Below are 21,763 nucleotides of genomic sequence, written 5' to 3' on the forward strand. Positions count from 1 at the left end.
GAAAAAACGCTGAGTTGTGTAAAGAAAGTTCCCATAATGCCTCGCTCCTGCACCAAGAGCAAGTCGGGTGTACATGCTCAGTTAGTTAGACTATGAGTCAGCTTCCTGCTGATTGGCTCAGATCCACATTCCTAAAGGGGGAGTGAGTTCTTAAATTATTTAAATCAACACATAAATTTTTTAGTGAAAAGAACAGACATTTATTGCCTCAGAAAATGTAACAAAAATTCAAAAACACATAAACCATACTATACCACAGTGGAAAGGAAAACCCAGTGCCTCATGGTACCCACTCTAGGAGATTTAAATTGCTTAACTTTCAGGACCTTTTAGTGAATTTAACTTAAGTTTTTCTGCTCAATTCATGTTTTTTTGATTATTAATTTAAAGCTGGAGTGAGTTCTTAGCATTCTTGAGGGAGGGGAGAGCTGCGTGTCTCTGGCAGAGGAAAACAGACACAAGTAATCTTTTGAGAGAGAACTCAGTGCAGCGTTTCTGTCAGTGCTTATGGCTGTATTTACATAGACCTTTCTGATAAAGCTTACTTAGTTTTTACCTTTCTTTCTCCTTTAAACCGAATCAGTCTAAGGGACCAATATTGGCAGCTAGAATCAGCCCATGTATTGCCACCTTAAGTGGGGGGGGAAGCAGTTTGGGCCACTACTTACTTGAAAAGTCATAGTCTATTCTGAATCCCAGTCCAGGCCTAATTTCTCATATTGCAATAAAGGTGTACATATCCTTCTCACTTAGTAATAAAGATAGTTGAATGTTTTAAGAGTTAACCGTAAAAACACAATTTCACGCCAAAGAAACTTAATATGGAGCCTTTTAACGAAAGATAACTGTAAGTGACCCGAAAAATACGTTTACATTCCATCAGCCATAAGAAAAGATTTTTTTCTCCCTCTCTCAACTTGTCCGCTTACTCGAAGCTGTGCCAGGCAATGCGTTTCCGCGTTCCAGCTAACGGAAGTGACGCAAATATACACAGGCAAGACCCAGTGGAAAGAAAACAATCCCTGCGCTTGGCATGCGGAAGCACCTTAGTGCGCACTGGATTATTGGGGTCAGACGTTCCCTGCTTCTGTTTCTGTCACCATCTGGCTGACGTAGGCGCCTGTACCGGCAGAAGCACGCCAGCGCGACCAACGCAGCCTTCAACACAGGTAACATGTTTTATAAGGGGCACTGGGTTCCACCGGGGCAGAGCGGCAGCAGTGTATGGCACTGACCGAGTTTCTCTCTGATGGCGAACGTCAGTGGCCTTTCATGCACTGCCTGCTACTACGTAAGGGGAGCTTAGAGCTGGTAACGATACCGTAAGGGGTTGGGCTAAGCTTCCCAGCCCGTAGCGGGCAGGCTGTAAGTATATATAGGCGACTGTAGGAGATCTGTGCGAGATCTGTGCTGGAAGTTACTGGGAATGTCTGGGTATGAAGGTCAGGGCCCTCTGTGACGTTTTTAGAACGGTGTCTGGCAGTGGCATCACCAGTGGCTCCGTGTCCGACCTCAGTTAATGCTGTTACCTGTATGTATATATGTATGTGTATAGGTATATATATGTGTATAGGTTTGTGTGGGGGGCGGGGTCATTTCTTTATCAAGACTCTGACTCAGCTTTGGAAAGTAAGTGCTTGTGTCACTGCAGTACATAATAGTACAACCGTAGGAGATATTATTATTACGTAAGGGAGCTTTTTCTGGTGACTTACTGTCAGCTGCACCCCTGTCATCCACTAACTGCTGTAATAGCAACCAAGCTGTGTTAGTGGTAACATGGTTATACTCAGGAAGGTTATGAAACTGAAAGCCTTCCACTTTTACTCACCTTGTTTTTAAAAGGAAAATATAATGTTGATAAAATTACCAGTAGCCATGCCTTTTTTATGTTTTTATTTTTTTTATATTTTTTATATTTTTTTACCCGATGATTTTTTTTTCTTTTGTTTTGTTTCTATTTTTTGGGTACTATTCTCAGTAGCAAGTAGGGGCCCTGCTTTTGGAAGTAATTCAGGGTGCACCAAAACACATTTACTGAAAGAAAAGATAAGGGAGAATTAAGGTGGCCATACACGCACCGATATTATCGTACGAAACCTCGTTTCGTACGATAATCGGTGCGTGTATGGCATGTCAGCGAGCCGACCGATATCGCAGGAAGCTGCTGAAATCGGTCGGCTCGCCGATCGGCCAAGTTAGAAAATTTTGATCGGGCGCCATAGAAGGCGCCTGACCAAAATTCTCCCTTCAGAGCTGAATCGGCAGAAGGAGGTAGAAATCCTATTGTTTCTACCTCCTTACCTGCCGATTCAGCCCTGAATGGTGTGTGGCGGATCTGACGATGTTTCGTGCGACCGACGGTCGTACGAAACATCGTGAGATCGCCACGTGTATGGCCAGCTTTACTAACAGATCAAGGTTGTCTGTAGTTCCAGGTTTCCCTTGTATGCAGGTCTGTAGACCAGGCTGAGGGGACACAAATTCCAAGAAGTATATTTGTAAACTACTTTTGTTAGTATTGCTCGACTTTGTGTTAATTACATTTGTTAATGAGTGCCAGTAATATACAATTGTGTATATATAGAAGTATACAGTGTTTAGTGATTTCATTAGTTATAGTTATGCTTATGAATATAATTTCTGTCTCTTGTCTCACTGAAACTTGTGTATTGTTATTATAAATAATATACCCCCTGTGTGTAAAATATGATGACATAAAAAGTCATCTTGGAATTCCATGACCATTAAAAAAGTACTTTGCCTTCCACCTTGTTTCTTTATATGGTCATTGAACTCCTGGATGACTTATATCCTTATATTTTACAGTTGGGGTTACCTTATATGTATACAAGGATTCATCACCCCTCTTACTTTGTTTGTATATGGTAAGGCTTCGGTAAATGCAAAGCTGTGGTGATAACACCACTATCTAGTCTTGTACCTATATTTTTTGTGGGGGAGGTGGGCAGGTTATCAATGGAGCTTCCATCTGAGCAAACTTTGTAATAAGCTCTGTTTATGGTATGATAATCCTCTTTGATACAGAGGGTGACAGAACCTCTACTCTCTGCACCTTGTATTGTCAAGTGACAAATTGGTGTTCAGTAGTAAGTTTGTTGGGCTTGTTGTGTCTGTATAGCCCTGAAATCACCAAGATTATAAATTACTCCTCGTTTAATGTTATCCCTGTTTGGTTTTACATCCCTGAAAATCAGTATTTTGGGCAGTTTTGTTTAAAGCTTACTATAGTCTCTGAAGAGTTTGTTTACATAGCTAAGTTATTTGTACACCTAGATGAGGAAACACTATTTTTTCTAAACAAATTGTTTAGAGTACTTAATTTTGTGTTTTCGTATTACATATGTGTTTCTAGCATCTCTTGTTTTTTATTATTGTTCTTAGGTGATCCTTAAGGCAGATTTGTTAATTCAGTACAGATAATATGGATTCACAACTGCATTATTGAGTTTCATATATTACTGAAATTGTACACTTTAAGTGTTTTTTGTCTAAACATGTGTAAGTTTATTTTTTTATCTGAGATGTAATAAAGGGTGGTTTTAACATTCAGATGAAGTAAGCAAGCTTACAGCTTGGTTTTCTCTAAATTCTTTAGTGGGATTTCTTATACAATTATTTAGCTTTTCATCATGAGGAACACCATCCTTAATTGTGTATTATTACACATTTTCAGTTTAAGGTCATAGCCACTTGTGTTTCCTCTTCTCACAGTTATCCTATGTGGCAGAGCCCCTCAAAATGCGTTATATTTCATTTCACCAAACTGGCATGAGGTTCTGGGTCCTTTCATAAATACTAACACTGGCTTCTAGTCTGTCTAGCACCTTTGGATGACACTACAAGCTTCATAGTGGTGAGGTGCATCTCCGGTAGTACCAAGGGCTGACTCTTCATGTGTAAGACAATAATAATTAGGCAGTGTAATTTTAAAATATTAGCTAAAACCTGTTTATTTAACAGATAAGCAGGGGATATCCATTGGCAACCTTCAGAGCTGTATTCAGGATTTATACCCTTCTCTTCTGTTTAACAGTAGTGTTTTCAAGGTGCAAAACCTAAAAAACTTTGCAAAGAAAAATCCTGCCTTAAGACAATGGTTGAATTAGACTGATTTTATAGTTCTTACTGTGCACTCCTTAGGGCTCTGGCACACGGGGAGATTAGTCGCCCGCGACAAATCTCCCTGTTCACGGGTGACTAATCTCCCCGAATTGCCATCCCACCAGCGACAATGTAAGTCGCCGGTGGGATGGTACACGCTGCTCAGGTGATTTTGGCAAATCGCCGAAGTTGCCTCGCGAGGCATTTTGGGCGATTTGCCGAAATCGCCCCGCCGCATGTGCCATCCCACTGGCGACTTTACATTGTCGCCGGTGGGATGGCAACTGATGGCAACTCGGGGAGATTAGTTGCCCGCGAACAGGGAGATTTGTCGCGGGCGACTAATCTCCCTATGTGCCAGAGCCCTTAGTCTTCCATTGTCTCTGTTGCTGGGTCAAGTGCCATTCAGGAGCTTATCCTAATGTTAAGTGCTGATTATTATATACTTATAGAAAGCTGGACAGAGTAGAGCTACATTGACTAAAGGGACAGCACACACAACAAACACTGATGGCAAATAGAGTCTCTATCTCCACACTCATTCTGTATGGTGCCCCAGACACAGATACCCTTGACAAATTCAGCCACCCAGCAGCTGCTAAATTGAATGTTGTTGCTGAATACTGCACAAGGGGAGTGATTTGAAAAGTGGCAAAGTCATCTTCTTGACAGCAAATTCAAAGATATTTGTTTATTGTCACCAAAATTTACTTTTAGTATCAACTGCCCTTAACTTTTTTGTTTTGCTTTTTCGTGTTTTTAAAATTATTTATGGTTTTATTCAGACGCTCTGTAGGTTGGAATTGTAGCAGCTACCTGGTTACTAGTGTACCATTTTACCCTAGAAACCAGTCAGTGGTTTAAATGACTGACTAGAATATGAATTGGAGAGGTCCAGATGCTACACAGTGCAGTAGTTTTTTGGCTGCTGGGGTCAGTGCAAACTAGAAAGAGGTAGAAGAGGAAAGGTAAACAATTAGAGAAAAAGAGTCCTTTTACTTTACTATTTGAAAGGTTCTCTTTGGTTCTTATGTCAAAAATCTTAGAGATAAGAAAGCAAATATATTTCTCTAAGATAACAAGCTTTTCTATCTAAAATAACATTTTCAAGGCTAAAACTATAGAGACGGCCATACACGCACCAATATTATCATACAAAACCTCGTTTTGTACAATATTCGGTGCATGTATGGCGGCTCGAAGAGGCGACCATTATCGCATAAGGCTGCAGATATCGGTCGTCTCGCTGAGACGGGTTAAATGATTTTGATTGGGTGCCATTGAAGGTGCTGGAGCAAAATCTACGTTCAGGGCTGAATCAGCAGGTGGAGGTAAAATTTCTATTGTTTCTACCTCTATATCTGACGATTCAGCCCTGATTGTCAGTGGAGGGTGGGAACGACCAATGCTTGCGCGAAAGATTGTTTTTGCTACGTGTATGGCCACCTTAAGTCAAAAATTCAAGTCCAAGTACATATTGCTTAACCCAAGGAATAGAGTGTTTTTCAAAGAGTAGTCCAGTGCAGACAGGTGTAAATACATCTTGGCACAAAGTCTTGGCAGGTTAGCAGGTATCTGGCTGTTATATGCTGACTTTTAAAGGGGTGGTTCACCGTTAAGTTAATAATAATATATTATAGTATGGCCTATTCCAAGCAACTTTTCAATTGGTCTTCATTTTCTATTGCTTATAGTTTTTTAATTATTTGCTTTCCTCTTCTGACTCTTTCCAGCTTTCAAATGGGGGTAACTGACCCCAGTAGCCAAAAAAACTATTGCTCTCTGAGGCTACAATTTTATTGTTATTGTTACTTTTTATTATTTATCTTTCTATTCAGCCCCTCTACTATTCATATATCGGTCAATCTCACAAACCACTCCCTGTTGCTAAGGTAAATCAGACCCTAGCAACCAGATAACTCCTGAAATTCCAAACTAGAGAGCTGTGGAATAAAAAGTAAAATAATTCAAAAACTACTGATAAAAAATGAAGACCAATTGCAAAAGGTCTCAGAATAGTACTCTCTACTACATTATACTAAAAGTGAACGCAAAGGTGAACAGTTCCTTTAATCCAAGAAGCAAATGATTTCTGATAAAAGGATGCTACAGATACATTATAGAATTTCTGAAATTTTCCCAGGGCACTATATTGTTACAGTGAAATTTCCCCAGGGCTCTATATTGTGCTTGTGTACTCTGAAAAGCACAATATTGCTGTGTACTTTCCCAAAAGCACAATATTGCTGCTGTTCCCCTTTTTCTGGCTCAAACATCATGCGTGTTCATCTTCAAAACCTACAGCAGAAAAACAGCCTATTCGCTATGAATTGTTGTCCCCAAGGCTGAAGGAGGTTACGGTCAGTTAGTAAGTAAATAAATAAAGTAACCTCACTTCACATGTCTTTCAAGAAAACATTTTATATAAAGTTCATATTCAGTTATAACAGGGGTAGGGAACCTATGGCTCGGGAGCCAGATGTGGCTCTTTTGATGGCTGCATCTGGCTCGCTGCCAAATCTTTAATAAAAAAAATAACGGGGGGCGTGGCCTGCACTTGGAGGATAGATGACGTGTTCTATACCTTAGAACACATCTTCTATCCGCCGAGCGCAGGCCACGCCCTTCTCCGCATCCGGCATCCTTGGCACCCGCCCTACCTTGCCCCGCAGCCAAACATATTGTATGGCTCTCACGGAATTACATTTTAAAATATGTGGTGTTTATGGCTCTCTCAGCCAAAAAGGTTCCCGACCCCTGAGTTATAATATTCATCCTCCCTCAAAATGTGAAATGATGCAGAAAAAAAGATGTTTTGAAAGCATTTTACCTCCTAAAACTGCCATTATGTGAGAGCTGCACACACTAGTCTGAAGCCAGAGCCAAATGAGACTTGCGAGTGTCGCTTCAGTCTCCCACAGGAAGTGGTCACAGCACTGACTGACAGGCTTTACTCAGCAGCAGCAGGGAAAACCCCTCCCTCCTTCTGTGTCTCTCTGCTTGTGCTGCTGGGGGGGGGGAGAGGAGGGATTAGAGCAGAAAGGGACTGCTGTGACATTGCTAAGCCCTGCCTACTCTATGAATAATCACTTCACTTTAAGTAGGTGAGGTTGTGTCATTGAAGTCTATGAGGGCCAGTGGCCCTGAGCCATATACTGAAGAGTCTAAACCAGAAGCTGGCATATGGTCTGGGTAGAGCACAGTTTTTAAGCAGTTATGGACATATCTGACCCCAAAGGTATTAAAATAAAAGCACTTCCTTCTATTTTACATTATTTTACATGGTTTAGTGCATTGTAAAAATTTATGGTATATATGCACTTTAAATATTTAAGGTCAGCAATCTACAACTACCAATTGGCAGGAAACTTTCCTGCCATTATCATCACCAAAGATAAAGTGAAACATTTCAAAGTGAAAATTATCTAGAGTTGTCAAGTGGAGAAATAATCCCTATACCCTACCCTACTTAGCATCTCCACAGGGCCCCCTGCTCCCTCCCAAACTACATCGCCAACACTTTTTCTACATGCAGGGTTGTACAGCTTGGTTGGCAGTCACCATCTTTGGCTATTACCATATTTATCTATAGGCACTTGGAGTTATCATTGACCAGGGGCATATGTTCTGCAAGCCAGGAATAAATATGGCCATGTTTGGCCGATGACTTCCAAGGAACATACAACTAGATGTAACTTGTCCAAATATAACAACCACTAACCCTGCAATGCTGTTCTGTGTGTAGGGAAAATATATTCAAGACATTAGTTTTTTTTTAAGTGCCAGCAATGTGATTGGGGAGGGAAACCTGTGTGGGGGTGCTAAAGTTAAAGTAATAGAATGAGGAGTTTAGTTCTCCTATAAATAACCATAAATGAAGGGATCAATACCAAACTTAATAAACACATTCATAAGTTACAGTGGTATTCAAAAACTAACATATTTCAGCTGACACATGTGGCTGCTGCTCTAGGCCGCAATAATTTTTAATCTGTCCTGAACATAAAGGTAAATTAATGCATATTGCCTATGTCGGTGCTGTTCTGCTTCTTGACATGGAAGGCCTAAAAGTTCTGCATTTAGATGCTATTATGCCATTTCCCCATTTTTTAAAACCACAGTCATGTGGGACAGGTGTACCAAAATACAAATAACCAGTAGGCACGCCAGTGGCCCATATTTATGTAGGCAAAACTTGTCAAGATAATGTAGAAGTCAGTGGCAGATATCCCTTCCCTGAATGATATTTCTTTGCTTCAAATCTTTAGAGGTTTTTCAGATTTTTGATGCTGGCTTGTGTGCGACAATGCAAAAAATTGTAGTTATCATGCAAGAAGCTACAAAATTTGCAACTTTTCCCACAACTTTTTCCAGCACATGCTTTTTCAGTTCAGATTTTTTCATAAATGTCAGATATTCGTGGAGTTTATTCAAATTTATTTTTAAAAAAAAAAAAAGAAAAAATTGAGTTTTAGTAAATCAACCTACATGTGTAAGTTTTTAGGGAAAAAAAAGGTGTGTAATTTATGCTTGCTTTTTTATGCAGTTAGCAACAAACATATTACAAACACAGTCCCTTAAACGTGAGTTATATTCATTGATTTTTTTTTTTATATTTCAGGTTAAAATGTCAGCTTTGCAAGAAATCCCATCACCAATCAGCAACATGCAGACATCCAACTTTGCACATGTGATCTTTCAGAATGTGGCTAAGAGTTACCTTCCAAATGCCCCCCTTGAGTGTCATTACACTCTCACTCAATATATCCATCCACATCCAAAAGACTGGGTTGGTATATTTAAGGTAAGGACATGGTTTCCATGTATATGATCAGGGAATCAGAGAATTTCCACCCAAAATGTGGGCATTCTATGGGTACCCAACTTGGTGTAGAACTCTAGTTTGATAATTGTTCACATTTACAGTGTTGTAATGCAAAGTTTATATTGCAAGGCAGAAAGTATCTCTACACTTCAGGGTCAAACTTCTACATTTGTAGTCTATCAGTCAGGACCCCAAGGCAGTCTGGATAAGGCAGTAGGGACAAAGGAGGAAGCTGGCTCTGGAGAATTGGCAAAATAGAGTAGACAAAAGTCCATTATCAAGGTATCCAATGATTACAGAATCCAAGTCAAAATATTGGTCAGACATCAGGGCAGGCAGTAATCGGAATAGACAGGAACAGGCAGAGAGTCAAAATTCAGAATATCAACAAATACAACACACCTGTAATTTGCACCTACAAGGGGACTTGTTACTATTTGGTATCTCCTGTAGGGAAAGGTAGAGAGGATTACAGTATTATCTAAGGTTTGTAGCACAGTCAAAACACAAAACCCTTTGTATAAAGAAACTGCCCCTGGCTACAAAACACCAGAACATACCCTACCATAGAATATACTGTGAATTGCCTCTGCTAAAATGGTCAAAGCATATAATCTCTTTAAAATGAATATGAAGTGTGACAAATAGCACCGTGTGTCATTGCCCTTAGATAAAGATCAGATCATTCTACAAAGGGTTCCCAGTGACTGTTAATTTGTTTTCTTTGTTCTTGGAACAGATGGAAATAGCATGCAACTTTTAGGGATGCACCAAACCCACTTTTTTGGGGTTCGGCCGAACCCCCAAACCCAACCTGAGGGATTTGGCCGAATACCGAACCAAATTCTAATTAGCATATGCTAATTATGATTGGGAAGGGTTAAAAATTCCCCCCTAACATTTAACCCTTTTGAATGCTAATTAGCATATGCTAATTTATGATTATTAGGATTCGGTTCAGCCAGGACCATGGATTCAGCTGAAACAAAACCCTGCCAAAAAAGCCCAAAACCTGGTCAAATACAGAACTGAATCCTGGATTTGGTGCATCCCTAGCAACTTTACTTTAAATTTTAAAATTTGCTCTGTTACTGGAAGTAATGAAAACCATCCATATTTTATAATTAAAACAACAGGAAAAAAGTACATTCAACATAAGCCATGTTCATTAAATTAATGCTAAAAAGGGCATATATTTAAAGGGAAAAATTATGAAATACGGTTATTCATTTGGGCTAATGTAAAAACATGTATAAACTCTATCTAACCTGCCAAAAATAAGTATATACCATAGGATGTTCAGAGGGCCAGAACAAATTATGTAGAATCTGAGAAAATTGTAAAATAAGTATTTAAAGAAAATAAGCAAAGAAATATAGGCATCTCAGTTGCAGCATTACGTGGTCTATGGACATCCCGAGGGTCATTTAGAAGAGTGAGTGATACCATTTATTTACTCCAATAGTTATGTGGGGTATGCTGACCCTTAACTGGGCATATTAGACACTGTATTGGGGCCTATATATGTCTTTGCTTGGGATCTTTCTTAATGCCACCTAAGCTCCCCTTAGAGTATTATTCTTTTGGACAGAAGTTGTTGATTTTTTTGGCAGAAAATATTAGTTTCCCTGAAGTCTGCTTGCCAGAATTATGTATCCTGGAATATGAGCTGTCATTCCCAAATGTCACTAAGGATTTTTTAGGTTCGTTTTGTGTTAAGAAGAAGGCTTTTCTTGGAACTCTATGCACCTTTGCTCGGAATATGAATTAAATGATTAAATAATGAATTTAAGAACTTTAGACGTATCTAACTTTTGGAAGAGCTAGTGCTTTTTATAGGGTTTTATTTTGTAGATTGTAATTTATCTGTATGGCAACAAACATTCAGAATAGAGTTTCATTTTATGGTAAATAAGCATGATTGTTTATTTATATTTTCTTTTTCATTGAAAGGTAAAATAGAATTTCCATCCCAGAGACAGCAACTATATAACTATAACATGCTCCTCCACATATGGCTATTGTTATCAGACATGCACATACACACAAACATAAGGAGTAGATAAAAGACAAATAATTTTTCAACCCAGCCCAAGATAAAGCAGTGGTGGATGCAAATAGTAGTGTGATAGATCCTGTTTTTTTGTGACTTCATCATAAATAAGCACATTGGTATGTGGACAGTTATGTTACAAATAGCAAGACTAGATTGATTTTCATTTGCAGTATCACAGAGAGCCCTGTTTATTAGTGAGGCATATCGTGAAAAGCCATCAGATGAACAATTCCAGCATAACTCATGAATTAGCTATTCAACAGCCAGAAAATAAAATTGTTGAAGTGCACTTCAACCATGTCTCAAAGATGTTTTGTCTCAAAAACATTAATAACCTGTTTAAAAAAAATATGTTAAATGTTAAATATTTTTTAACATTGCTGTATTTCGAGTTCATGTGTATATAATAAATAATTTCCCTTAAACTGGCATTTTGCTTTAGAGAAGGGAAGGATGGACACAAACAATTGGATTGCTGGGTAAACCTGGTATAGTGGTTAAAAAAATATATTTTTTTAACAAGGTGTTTTCACACTTTTTGGGTTTACCTGCCTAATATAGGGCAGTCTGTTCCAAGGTTTTATGAATTACAATGTACTTTTTGATATTAAACTAAACATTTAAAGCTCATTAAAGTGCTCTTAAACTTACCATAAACATATATACCATTTGACTATCATGCTGATGTAATTCTCTGGAGTTTTATATCATGTATATTTTCAATTTTAAAATACAGGTATGGAACCTGTTTTCCAGAATGCTCAGGGCCTGGGGTATTGTGAATAAAGGGTTGTTTTGTAATTTGGATCTCCAAACCTTAAGTTTACTAAAGTACAAGGTGCTGTTTTATTATTGCAGAGAAAAAGGAAATTAGTTTTAAAAATTAGAATTATTTGCTTATAATAAAGTCTATGGGACATGGCCTTCCCCTAATTTGGAGCTTTCTGGATAACGGATTTCTGGATAACTGATCCCATATCTGTACAGGAAGGAAAAGGTTTTGTAAACACACCAAGATGCATAAATGTCCTGTTCTGGTTGGGATTTTGTGTGTCTGGATTAAAGTTGCTTTTAATATCTTCACTGCCAGAGATATCAAACAACTTTAAAGAAACAGGCTCACTTAACTGGGGGATTACCTGAGGGGAGCTATAAACTATAGGAAGAATAGCAACTGTTAGTATGTACTGTAAGGCAAATGAGTTTAATGCTTGGAAGTATTTGGTGTAATTAGGTATAAAGAGCTGCATGTCTCTTTCTTAACATTAATTAAATCCGAACCATGCCTGGATTAAATCATCACCAGGTCTGCAGGTTCTGTTTTTACAGCATTGTCGTTTCTATGCTGTAGTGCTATTAGCTGGAAATGAGAAATGATTCTTGCTGATTAAGTCAAAATTTTAACTGCTGTGTCCCCGCTACAAATATGCAAGTGTTTTGGAATAGACAGTGCTTTCATTTGTTAAAGCTCCTTAGCACAACATACAATAAGTACAAAGGTTGGATTGGAGTTTCCTGAACTTTAATGTCATTTTTTCAGATTTCCTGTATGGAAAGGATTTTTCCTAAGATAGTTTTGCCAAGAGTTATTGGTCAGATTCCATTTTCTCACTGTGCAGTAACTGATTTATAAAGATTCTGCATCTTTAAGATAATGAAAGCTGATATTAAAGCAGTTAAAGTCTATGGTGGGACTTTGCCATTACATACAATCTTTAATGTGTGCTTTTGAAATTTTAAATAAAGCTGGGAAAAGTTTTTTAAATCTAAAACATTTCCCCCAGCAGTTAGCTTCATTACCTCTCAAAATAACTGTTTTAGTCTATGCACAGATTTTTCTAGGCATAAAATGATAAACAAGGTGCTATAGTGCTCTCTTCAAAAAATAAAATACAGTAAAATGCTACAGTGCTTTCTCCAAACAACAAAACTCAGCATGCAGATTTTGTGGTTTGGAGAAAGCACTATAGCACTTTGCTATTTTGAAAACAGAGTTGTAATAAAAATAGGTTTTGTCATTTTTAAGCAAGGCAGTATTAACAGCTCCCTGTATATCATTTCCACCATCTTTTTTTGTTCTAGGAAATTCCCAAAAATTTCCTTACTCATGATCTGATAACAGCAGTAGGGTGGCATGAAATTTTTGTCTTTAAAGACTTAAATGCTTGCAAACGTGTACAGCTCTGCACTTTTAAAATGCACATATGTGGATGAACAGCATTTGTTTTCTATTCTCAGGTTCATGTGATTCATTTCATATCTAATAAATACCCTGAAGCGTGACTTTGTGTTTCTTTCATGGATTATCACTTGATCATAGTTCTTATGCAATTCTTTTGTTTTAATGGAAAACAGAAGTTAAAGGGAGAAAAAGGCTGTGTAATTTTGGTGGCCTTTACCTTGCTTCAGAGTACAATAGTGATCAGATTTAGTAACCTGTTTGCAGTTTTTGTGCAGATTATGCATGTATTGTATGTGCATGTTTTGGGCTTTATATGTGGGAAAATTTCTTATGAAGAGAAGTGCAATCATACAGAAACATAAGATAATTTAGATCCAGTGTTATAGCCTGATTATCATGTCCTGGTATTACTCTTCTTTTAAAGCCAAAAATGTCATTACCTGCCCAACTGAAGTGCCCACCACTATATATGGTACAAATGTATGGTCAGGGCTGTCTGCCCAAAATATATGTACCAAAAATCATATAAAACAGCAAACGTATCAAAAATTGTTAAAGGAGACATATTGGATAAATGGGAAAACCCTAATTTTGTAGGCAATTATGAATAATATACGGTGCTGGTTTCCCTTTGGGCTAAACATTAATCCTGTCTGTAACAATGGCCCCTTTATTGGAGCTCCCTATAGATCCTATCTCTTCTCTGTCAGAGTTTGAAATGGAGAGTGGGCGTGTCCTAACGGTCCCTGCCAGAAGCACAGTAGGAGGGGGAGAGCCAATCACAGCCCTGCAGTCACACAAGCACAGACAGGCTTCAGTTCCCTATCAGGTCAGCCTAGCTGCTGATTGGTTCCTATCCTACAGTGCAGGGTACAGAGGGCCGCCGGCTCCCCAGCTCATCCAGAGAATTCAGCCAGCAGGAAGTGGCACAGATGGGCGGGGCTAGTGGGGGTTTTTGTGGAATTTCTCAATAAATCAGTCAGAAACACAACTTTTTAAGCACAATCCTTCTATATCTAGAGGAGTATAATTCCCTGGCACATTCATAATTTTTATAGGATATGTCTCCTTTAAAGAACCATTTTCACTGATAAGATGGTATGCGGACACTGAACATAAGTATTGCTTCTTTTCTTTTTTCTGATTCTGTCTGGAACTTTTGAAAATAATTTTTTTTGTAAATTATTTAATTTTTTCCCATTTATTGTAAAAACTTGAAAATAAAATTCTTACAACATCTGTTACGCTTAACTGTATTTCTATTTTCAGGTTGGTTGGAGCACTCCTCGGGATTATTTTACATTTCTTTGGTCTCTCATGCCAGAAAAATATGTGGCAGAGTCCACTTGTAACTGTGTACTGACTTTTCAAGGTAAGAGAAATTCATTTTATCCTTATATTAGTCTTGGTTTTCACAACATGTATTACCACACCAATCACATTTTTTTTTTTAGTATAACAAATTATCATACAAGAAAGTGGTCAGTATTAATAACTAGCTCAGTACAGGTATGGGACCTGTTATGCAGAATGCACAATGGTTTTCTGGATAAGTGGTCTTTACGTAATTTGGATCAGCATACTTTAGGCCTACTTAAACATAATTTAAACAGTAAATAAACCCAATAGGATTGTTTTGAGTCCAATAAGGATTACTGATATCTTAGCTGGGATCAAGTGCAAGCTACTGTTTTATTATTACAGAGAAAAAGGAAATCATTTTTACAAACTTATTTGATTATAATGGAGTATATGGGTGATGACCTTCTCAGAATTCTGAGCTTTCTAGATACCTGTATTATTATTTGTTTATTGACATTGTTACACGTGTTACATAGATAAATGGAGACTGTCTGTGTGTAGTGAAGGGGTTTCAAGTGGTAGTAGTATAAATACACATGTATTGGAAGGTCCAACTTTTGATTAGTTAGTATTGTGGCGTAACCTACACCATGAAGGCAAACAAACCCTCCAAACTACAGCATGAAAAGGTGATTAAAAAATCTCATGTCAGGTGATGGATTATTGGACAATTTCCAATTCACTGAAATGGAAAGCATATTGCACAGCAGTAAATCTGCCATAAACAGGTCGATCCCCAAAAGTGATTGACAGTGCAAGGCTTTGGCCTGGCAAAGAAGGCAACCAACTTACCTATGAGAGCTCTGAATGAGTTATAATTCTTATTGGGTGAGACTAGAGAAAAAATGTGCACAACAACTGCCCCCTAGTTAGAGTTTTATGGAAAAATGAGCACTGTACATCATAATAAACAACTATCTGCACCGTGAAGCATGGTGGTGGCAGTATCATGTTCTCTGCATCAGGCTTGTGAGGGTAGAATAAATGCAGCAAAATACAGTGTAATCCTTTAGGCTGTATCAGTAGGTTCTGCAAATATCCACCTAAAGAATCATGTGCAAACATCATATAAATGCAAAAACATGCAATTCCATGTGCATGCGCTTAAGACATTGGATGATGTTGCAGGGGTAGTTAAAGCATTTTACACTGGTATTGTGGGGAAACTGCTGCACTGTGGGTGCTGTGGTGTGGGTCTAATTTTTCACTTTGCACACTGTGACTTCCATTGTAATACTTAATGGTCTTAGGCATAAAATCCAAAGCTACACAAAAGTGACTTGGAAAAATAATGTTATTGTCCTGGAATGAGCAAAACAGAGTCCAGTCTCAATCCTATAGATCTGGGCTGTCCAAATGGTGGCCTGTGGGCCAGATGTGGCCCTCCAAAGGATTTTTATGGCTTCATAAAAAGAGTTCATTGTGCCCCATCAGCTTAATCATGAAACACATTTTCTTTATTTTTTTTATATTTTTACAAATAGATTTTGAGGTTATTACTACTTTCTTATGTTTTGTTATTCTAACATTTGTACCTTCAACCATTGTTAGGTCAGAGAAAATCTCTTAGGGCTCTGGCCCCGATATGACATCCCACCGGCAAAAATGTAAATCGCCGGTGGGATGGCATACGCGGCGCTGAAGTTGCCTCAAGAGGCATATGCCATCCCACCAGCGATTTACATTTTCGCCGGTGGGATGTCATATCGGGGAGATTAGTCGCCCGGGACAAGGGAGATTTGTCCCCATGTGCCACAGTCCTTAAGGGCCAGATTCACTAAGATACGAATCCAAATCACGAAATCCGATCATTTCTGATGATCGCAAATGTCACGAAAATTCTTTACGTTTGAATACGAAAATTTAATACTTATGTCCCGAAATTTTTGTATTGAAACAATCATTTGCGATAGTCACAAAATTTTCATATCTGAACGATTGTAAACGGAGGGAAAACCTTGACCCTGACTTTGAACCTTCAGTGCATGATTTTGAAGCCTCCCATTGGACTCAATGGCACTCTGCAGTTCCAACCTGGCCCAAGGAAAGTCACGATACCGAAGCTTGAATGAATCCGAAACTTTCGTACTTGTTGCAACAAATACGATTTTGTTGCACAAGTTGTTGCAGAGTATGAAAAAGTTGTGCAAATTAACGAAAATATTGCAGAAAATACGTAAAAGTTGTAAACTTTAGAAAAAAAATATAAATTTTTTGTATTCGGACCTGTCGTACTTTAATGAATGTGCCCCTTAAGTGTATTGTTTGCATCTTTACATCTTTAAGAAAAGTTTATGGTTGAGTGCTTTTTAATTAACATCAAGTACAGTTTGGTGTATTTTTTTTTAATTCACCTTTAATGCAAAATGTGCATGTAAAGATTTATACAGTAGCGTTAAAATCATGTGAAACATCGTGACTAGACCAAAAGTGAGTAGACTAATATTTCTCTTATTATGGGTGTGATTTAGTTTGTCATGAATTATGCTAGACCTAGGCCTTATTGAATCATTAATATAATTAATCCTCTAGATCATTGGGAGTAAGAAATTGGGAAGAAGGGCTATACCTATTTGCTGCCTTTCAACCCCCCCCCCACCAAACAAATGTAGGCAGAGATTAATTTAAAGATTTTTCAAAATAAGTGATGCTTATGGCTTGCATTGACAACAAATGTCAATTATTGAATGTGACTGTGTTAGGGATTGGCATATTGAATGTGATAGAGTTACTTTATTTTTGGCTATATTTATGTATGCATGTCAATTCTGCACATAGAATGACTAACCTTTTTTTGGCAAGTGCAAACTTGCTGTTACATGTATGTATGCATATTCTTCTTATAGAATGAAAAGCCTTAGGGTGCAACATTCACCAACAAGGTGGGAAAAATAGAAGATTGATTTGTCCCTGTTATTTTGCATTCTGTATTTTTTTTTTTTTTTTTTTGTGAATGAGACCAAATTTCCCTCCTAAAGCAACCACACAGAAAAAATATGCATGCTTTATAAAACCATCTGGATCCCAAATCAAAATATTTTAAGATGAAAATGTGTTGCTCTGAAGTGTATAGCTTGAGACTACATGAACAATGACTGTATTTATATGTACATGAAATGCCAAGTATTCAAATGTGGTGTTTCTGAAAAGCCACAGACCAAAGGTTTAATTTTAAATATGCTGTTGATAGAAAAACTGCGTTTTTTTGTGTTTAAGTAGCTGTACCTTAATAGCTATTCTCTTTTGGATTGTTTTGTAGGTTTGTAGAATATAAACATTCAAAGTATTCTAAAATAAGCGTTACACTTTGCCTACATCTCAGAGTCAATATTTGTGGTCTTTAAAGCCAAAGTACTCAGTTGTTTAATTGGTAAGGTTAAGGGCTAAGGTTATGTTATGTAATTTTAATTTCTCATTGTTACATCAAATATTCCAGTGGTTTGATGGTTCTTCTGCCTAGCATCCATGTCTGTATATGTGCCTTATGCCACTCTTCATATTAACTCTTACCATTAATTACATCATGTTAATAGTTGCGATGCAGCAGTGGGGATGGAATCAAAATATGTGCAGTTACAAAAAAACACAAAATCATCACAAAAAAATGTTTTCTAACATATATATAATATTGCAGAGAGTGAGAGAGTCGGGGGCCCTGTGACCTGGGCAGACATAAGGGTATGAGTTGCAAGGCATGCAAAGGACTGGGTTTGGGGCATATCATGGGCTTGTTTGGGAATAACTGGGAGTAGCTGGGCAAATTAATGTTTTGGCCAGTTGCGAGTATTAAAGGAGAAGGAAAGGTAAAAACTAAGTAAGCTTTATCAGAAAGGTTTATGTAAATATATAACAGCCATAAGCACTCACAGAAACGCTGAACTAAGTTCTCTGTCAAAAGAAACTCTAGACTGATGTTGTGGCTGTTCTTTTGTGTAAAACAAAGACAAAGGGCCAAATCTCTGTACCTGAAATCTAGGGGTGGTTTAGGGTATTTTACTGGCTTAGCTAAATGATTTCTAGCTCGGCAGGTGGGCAACAGAATATTCACTATTAGTTTCTATGGCAGGTGCCTGCACACATGTACACTGCTGGGTCAGGTGATTATTGTTAAAAAATGTTGCATTTTTATGTTATTTTGTTGGTGTGGTTTGGTGGCATACTTCTTGGTATCAGCTAAGCTCTCATTTTAGGGTTTCAGGAAAGAGAATTCTGGAAAATGTAATTTTCTTACCTGAAACTTCCTCTATGAAATCAGGGAAACAACAGCACAACAACAAAACTGCAAAATTCTTTTAAACTTTTCATGAAAATGTTCATGTGTCATAGTCTGTATACAACTAATATACCATATTTCGTTTCTTAGGATACTATCTTCCTAATGATGATGGCGAGTTTTACCAGTTTTGCTATGTAACCCACAAGGGAGAGATCCGTGGTGCAAGCACACCTTTCCAGTTTCGGGCATCTTCTCCTGTAGATGAACTCTTAACCATGGAAGATGAGGGGCATTCAGACATGTTGGTTGTAACTACTAAAACTGGACTTCTTGAGGTATGGCACTGTTTTAGTTAATAATTTTTCTGTATGTCTTGCTTTTTTGCTGGGCAGCAGTTTTAGGGACCCCTGTCATTGCTGGGAACTTAACGTGATACTGACACCAAAAAACTACTCCTTAAAATATTAAACTACATTAAAAGTTATCTATAGGTCACAGTGATTGTCTCTGATAGGGCTGCTTTTGTAAGTAATTATTACTTGAAGTTCCTAAACCTGACTGTCCCTTCTCAACCTGCCAGTTATAGCTTCTAATGCTAACTGACTACTGCAGCACAGATATGGCAGCCCCCTCATAGAAAAACACGGGGATGAGATAGGTAATATAAAAGCATTAGGAAGTACTTTTATGACATGATAGATGTAAAAAAAAAGGGTTTAATGTTTGGTGTCACTATCTCTTCCTCCAGCAGGACTTTGCACAACTTCGGGAAAACGAAGCCGTATATATGTATTTTCACCGAAAATTCGGAGAGATTAGTTGCATGCAGTAGCAGAGATTTATTGAGGGCAACTAATCTCTGTGAGGCATTACCCTTACACAGGACTCTAAGCCCATTGTATTTTACAGAATTTATGTGCTATCGAAGGCTAGTGCCACAAGTGTCTAATTCACAGCTGTGTTCATCCACAGGCCGAGAATCCACCCTATGTTCCTAAAAGCTTCTTGATGTGTGCAGGCACATGAAGTGAGTTTTGGCAGGAAACTGCATACGCAACTGCTTCGCGTACCTGTACCTCGGCTGATGCAATAGCTTCAGGTGCAGGCACATCAATAAGATTTTTGGAGAGTAGGGGTGCATTTATGGCCTGTGTTTATCTGCAGGCTGAGAATCCGCCCCTGTGATAGTGGCTTAAGGTTAGTGCCACATGTGTCGGATTCTTGGCCTGTGACTGAATGCAGGCCAAAATCTGCCTTTTGCTCCAAAAATCTTATTGCTGTGCATACACCTGGAGCCATTATGTCAGCTTGCGTGCAGGCACAAAGAGTGGAATTTTGCAGAGAGCTGCTCAAGTGTGAAGTGTATGCTGTTTTGCAGCCAAGCTGACACAACGTCTATGGGTGCAAGTACACCAAAATGCTTTTCGGAGCAGATTCTTGGCCTGCCTACTGTCACATGTGGCAGTAGTTTTAACCTTTGTCCTTTGTCCTTTTCTAGATTAAATGGTATTTGGCAGTTATGATTCACAAAGCCTGTTTTTTGAATAGTTGCTTTTTATCTTTTTCAGTTAAAAATTGAAAAAACCATGAAAGAAAAGGAAGAACTTGTAAAAATAACAACTGTGCTTGAAAAGGAAGTGCTACAGTTGAGAGAGCATGTCGAAGGCTTAGAAAGTGAGTTTCTGCGGGAGCAAAAGAGATCTGAACAACTATCTTCAGAGCGAGAGGTAAATATTTTGGATTGTTTGCTGCAAACAGGGCTGTGGAGTCGGAGTCAAGGATTCGGAGTCGGAGGCAATTTTGGGTACCTGGAGTCGGAGTCGGCAAAAAATGAACCGACTCCTACTAAATTTAAATGGGAATAATAAAAAAAAAAAAAAATAAAGCAAGTTTAAATGTCCCAATTGAGTGTGATTAACATTTGAATATGACTGAAAATTTTCACCAAAGATTTCACCAAATACTTAAAGGGGAACTCCATCTAAACAAACTTTTTTTTATTTTTTTGCATAGTGAAATCAAATGTAAAAATTTAATTAAAAAAGCCTAATTAATTTGCTTAAAATTGCTTGGCAAGTACCACACAAATTTGTGCAAAGTAGCCCGGCAGTGAAAAGGGTTAATAATAAGAACCTCTAACAATTAGAAGGTACTCAGAGATACTGAAACTCATAGGTAAAACTACTGCTACAAGGTTTGGATTGTTTTATTTTATACATATTTTAGATTTTTTTTATAAAGAGTTAATGATCTAATAAAATATATAGAGAATAATGTATCCCCATTTTAAGCTATTAGGACATAAGGCCATATAAAGGTATAAGGCAAGAGTCCAAGTGTTTATTCTCATTTAAAGAGCAGGTATATCTGAAAAAAAAAAAAAAAATCACTACCCATATTCACAAGGCACTCGAAATATATAATGCTTATATCCAAAATATGTCCCATTTCCATAGTACAAGAAGAGAAATCTCAGCATCTTTAACAGATTCCAGTGCTGCAATATTGAAAACATGTCCTATTCTGAATTGCACATTCACCAAGCTTGCAGGTCACACATGCAGCCTGGTCTCCTCTATTGCTTGCGGGTAGAAACATAAGGGTTGATTAAGTGTGATAAAACGAGCGTAAAAAATGTTATCGCTTCTTATTTTTCGCGACTTAACGCACAATTCACTAAAAGGACACTTGCGTTAATTTAGACGCGATGTTGTTTGCGTTATTTAACTCGCAATGAACGGTTTAGTCACGATAATATCGTATTGGCGATCTGAAAATCACGAAATTTTGGTATTTAACGATCGTAAACGGCTGGATTCCGACCTTGATCCTTCTGTGCATAATTTTGGAAGACTTCCATAGGACTAAATGGCACTCTGCAGCTCCAACCTGGTCAAAGGAAAGTCACAATACCGAAGCTTGAATGAATCCGAAACTTTCGTACTCAGCGCAACAATACGTTTGTTTTGCACAAATTTTGTTGCAAAGTACGAAATT

At 38.0% G+C, this 21,763-nt stretch overlaps 1 protein-coding gene across 4 annotated transcripts in view; it reads left to right on the forward strand.

Moving 5' to 3' along the window:
* Positions 1-975: 975 nt before the first annotated feature.
* tax1bp1 (Tax1 binding protein 1) overlaps positions 976-21,763 on the forward strand; it is a 60,521-nt gene continuing 39,733 nt past the window's right edge. Inside the window, exons 1-5 of one of the 4 annotated variants that reach the window (XM_031903295.1) lie at positions 976-1,169; positions 8,747-8,929; positions 14,458-14,560; positions 18,914-19,101; positions 20,335-20,493. In XM_031903295.1, coding sequence (XP_031759155.1) covers positions 8,753-8,929; positions 14,458-14,560; positions 18,914-19,101; positions 20,335-20,493 — 627 coding nt within the window. In that variant the 5' untranslated portion in view covers positions 976-1,169; positions 8,747-8,752. 4 annotated transcript variants of the gene reach the window in all.

The sequence above is a fragment of the Xenopus tropicalis genome, chromosome 6 (assembly GCF_000004195.4).
Source record: "Xenopus tropicalis strain Nigerian chromosome 6, UCB_Xtro_10.0, whole genome shotgun sequence".
NCBI lineage: Eukaryota > Metazoa > Chordata > Amphibia > Anura > Pipidae > Xenopus > Xenopus tropicalis.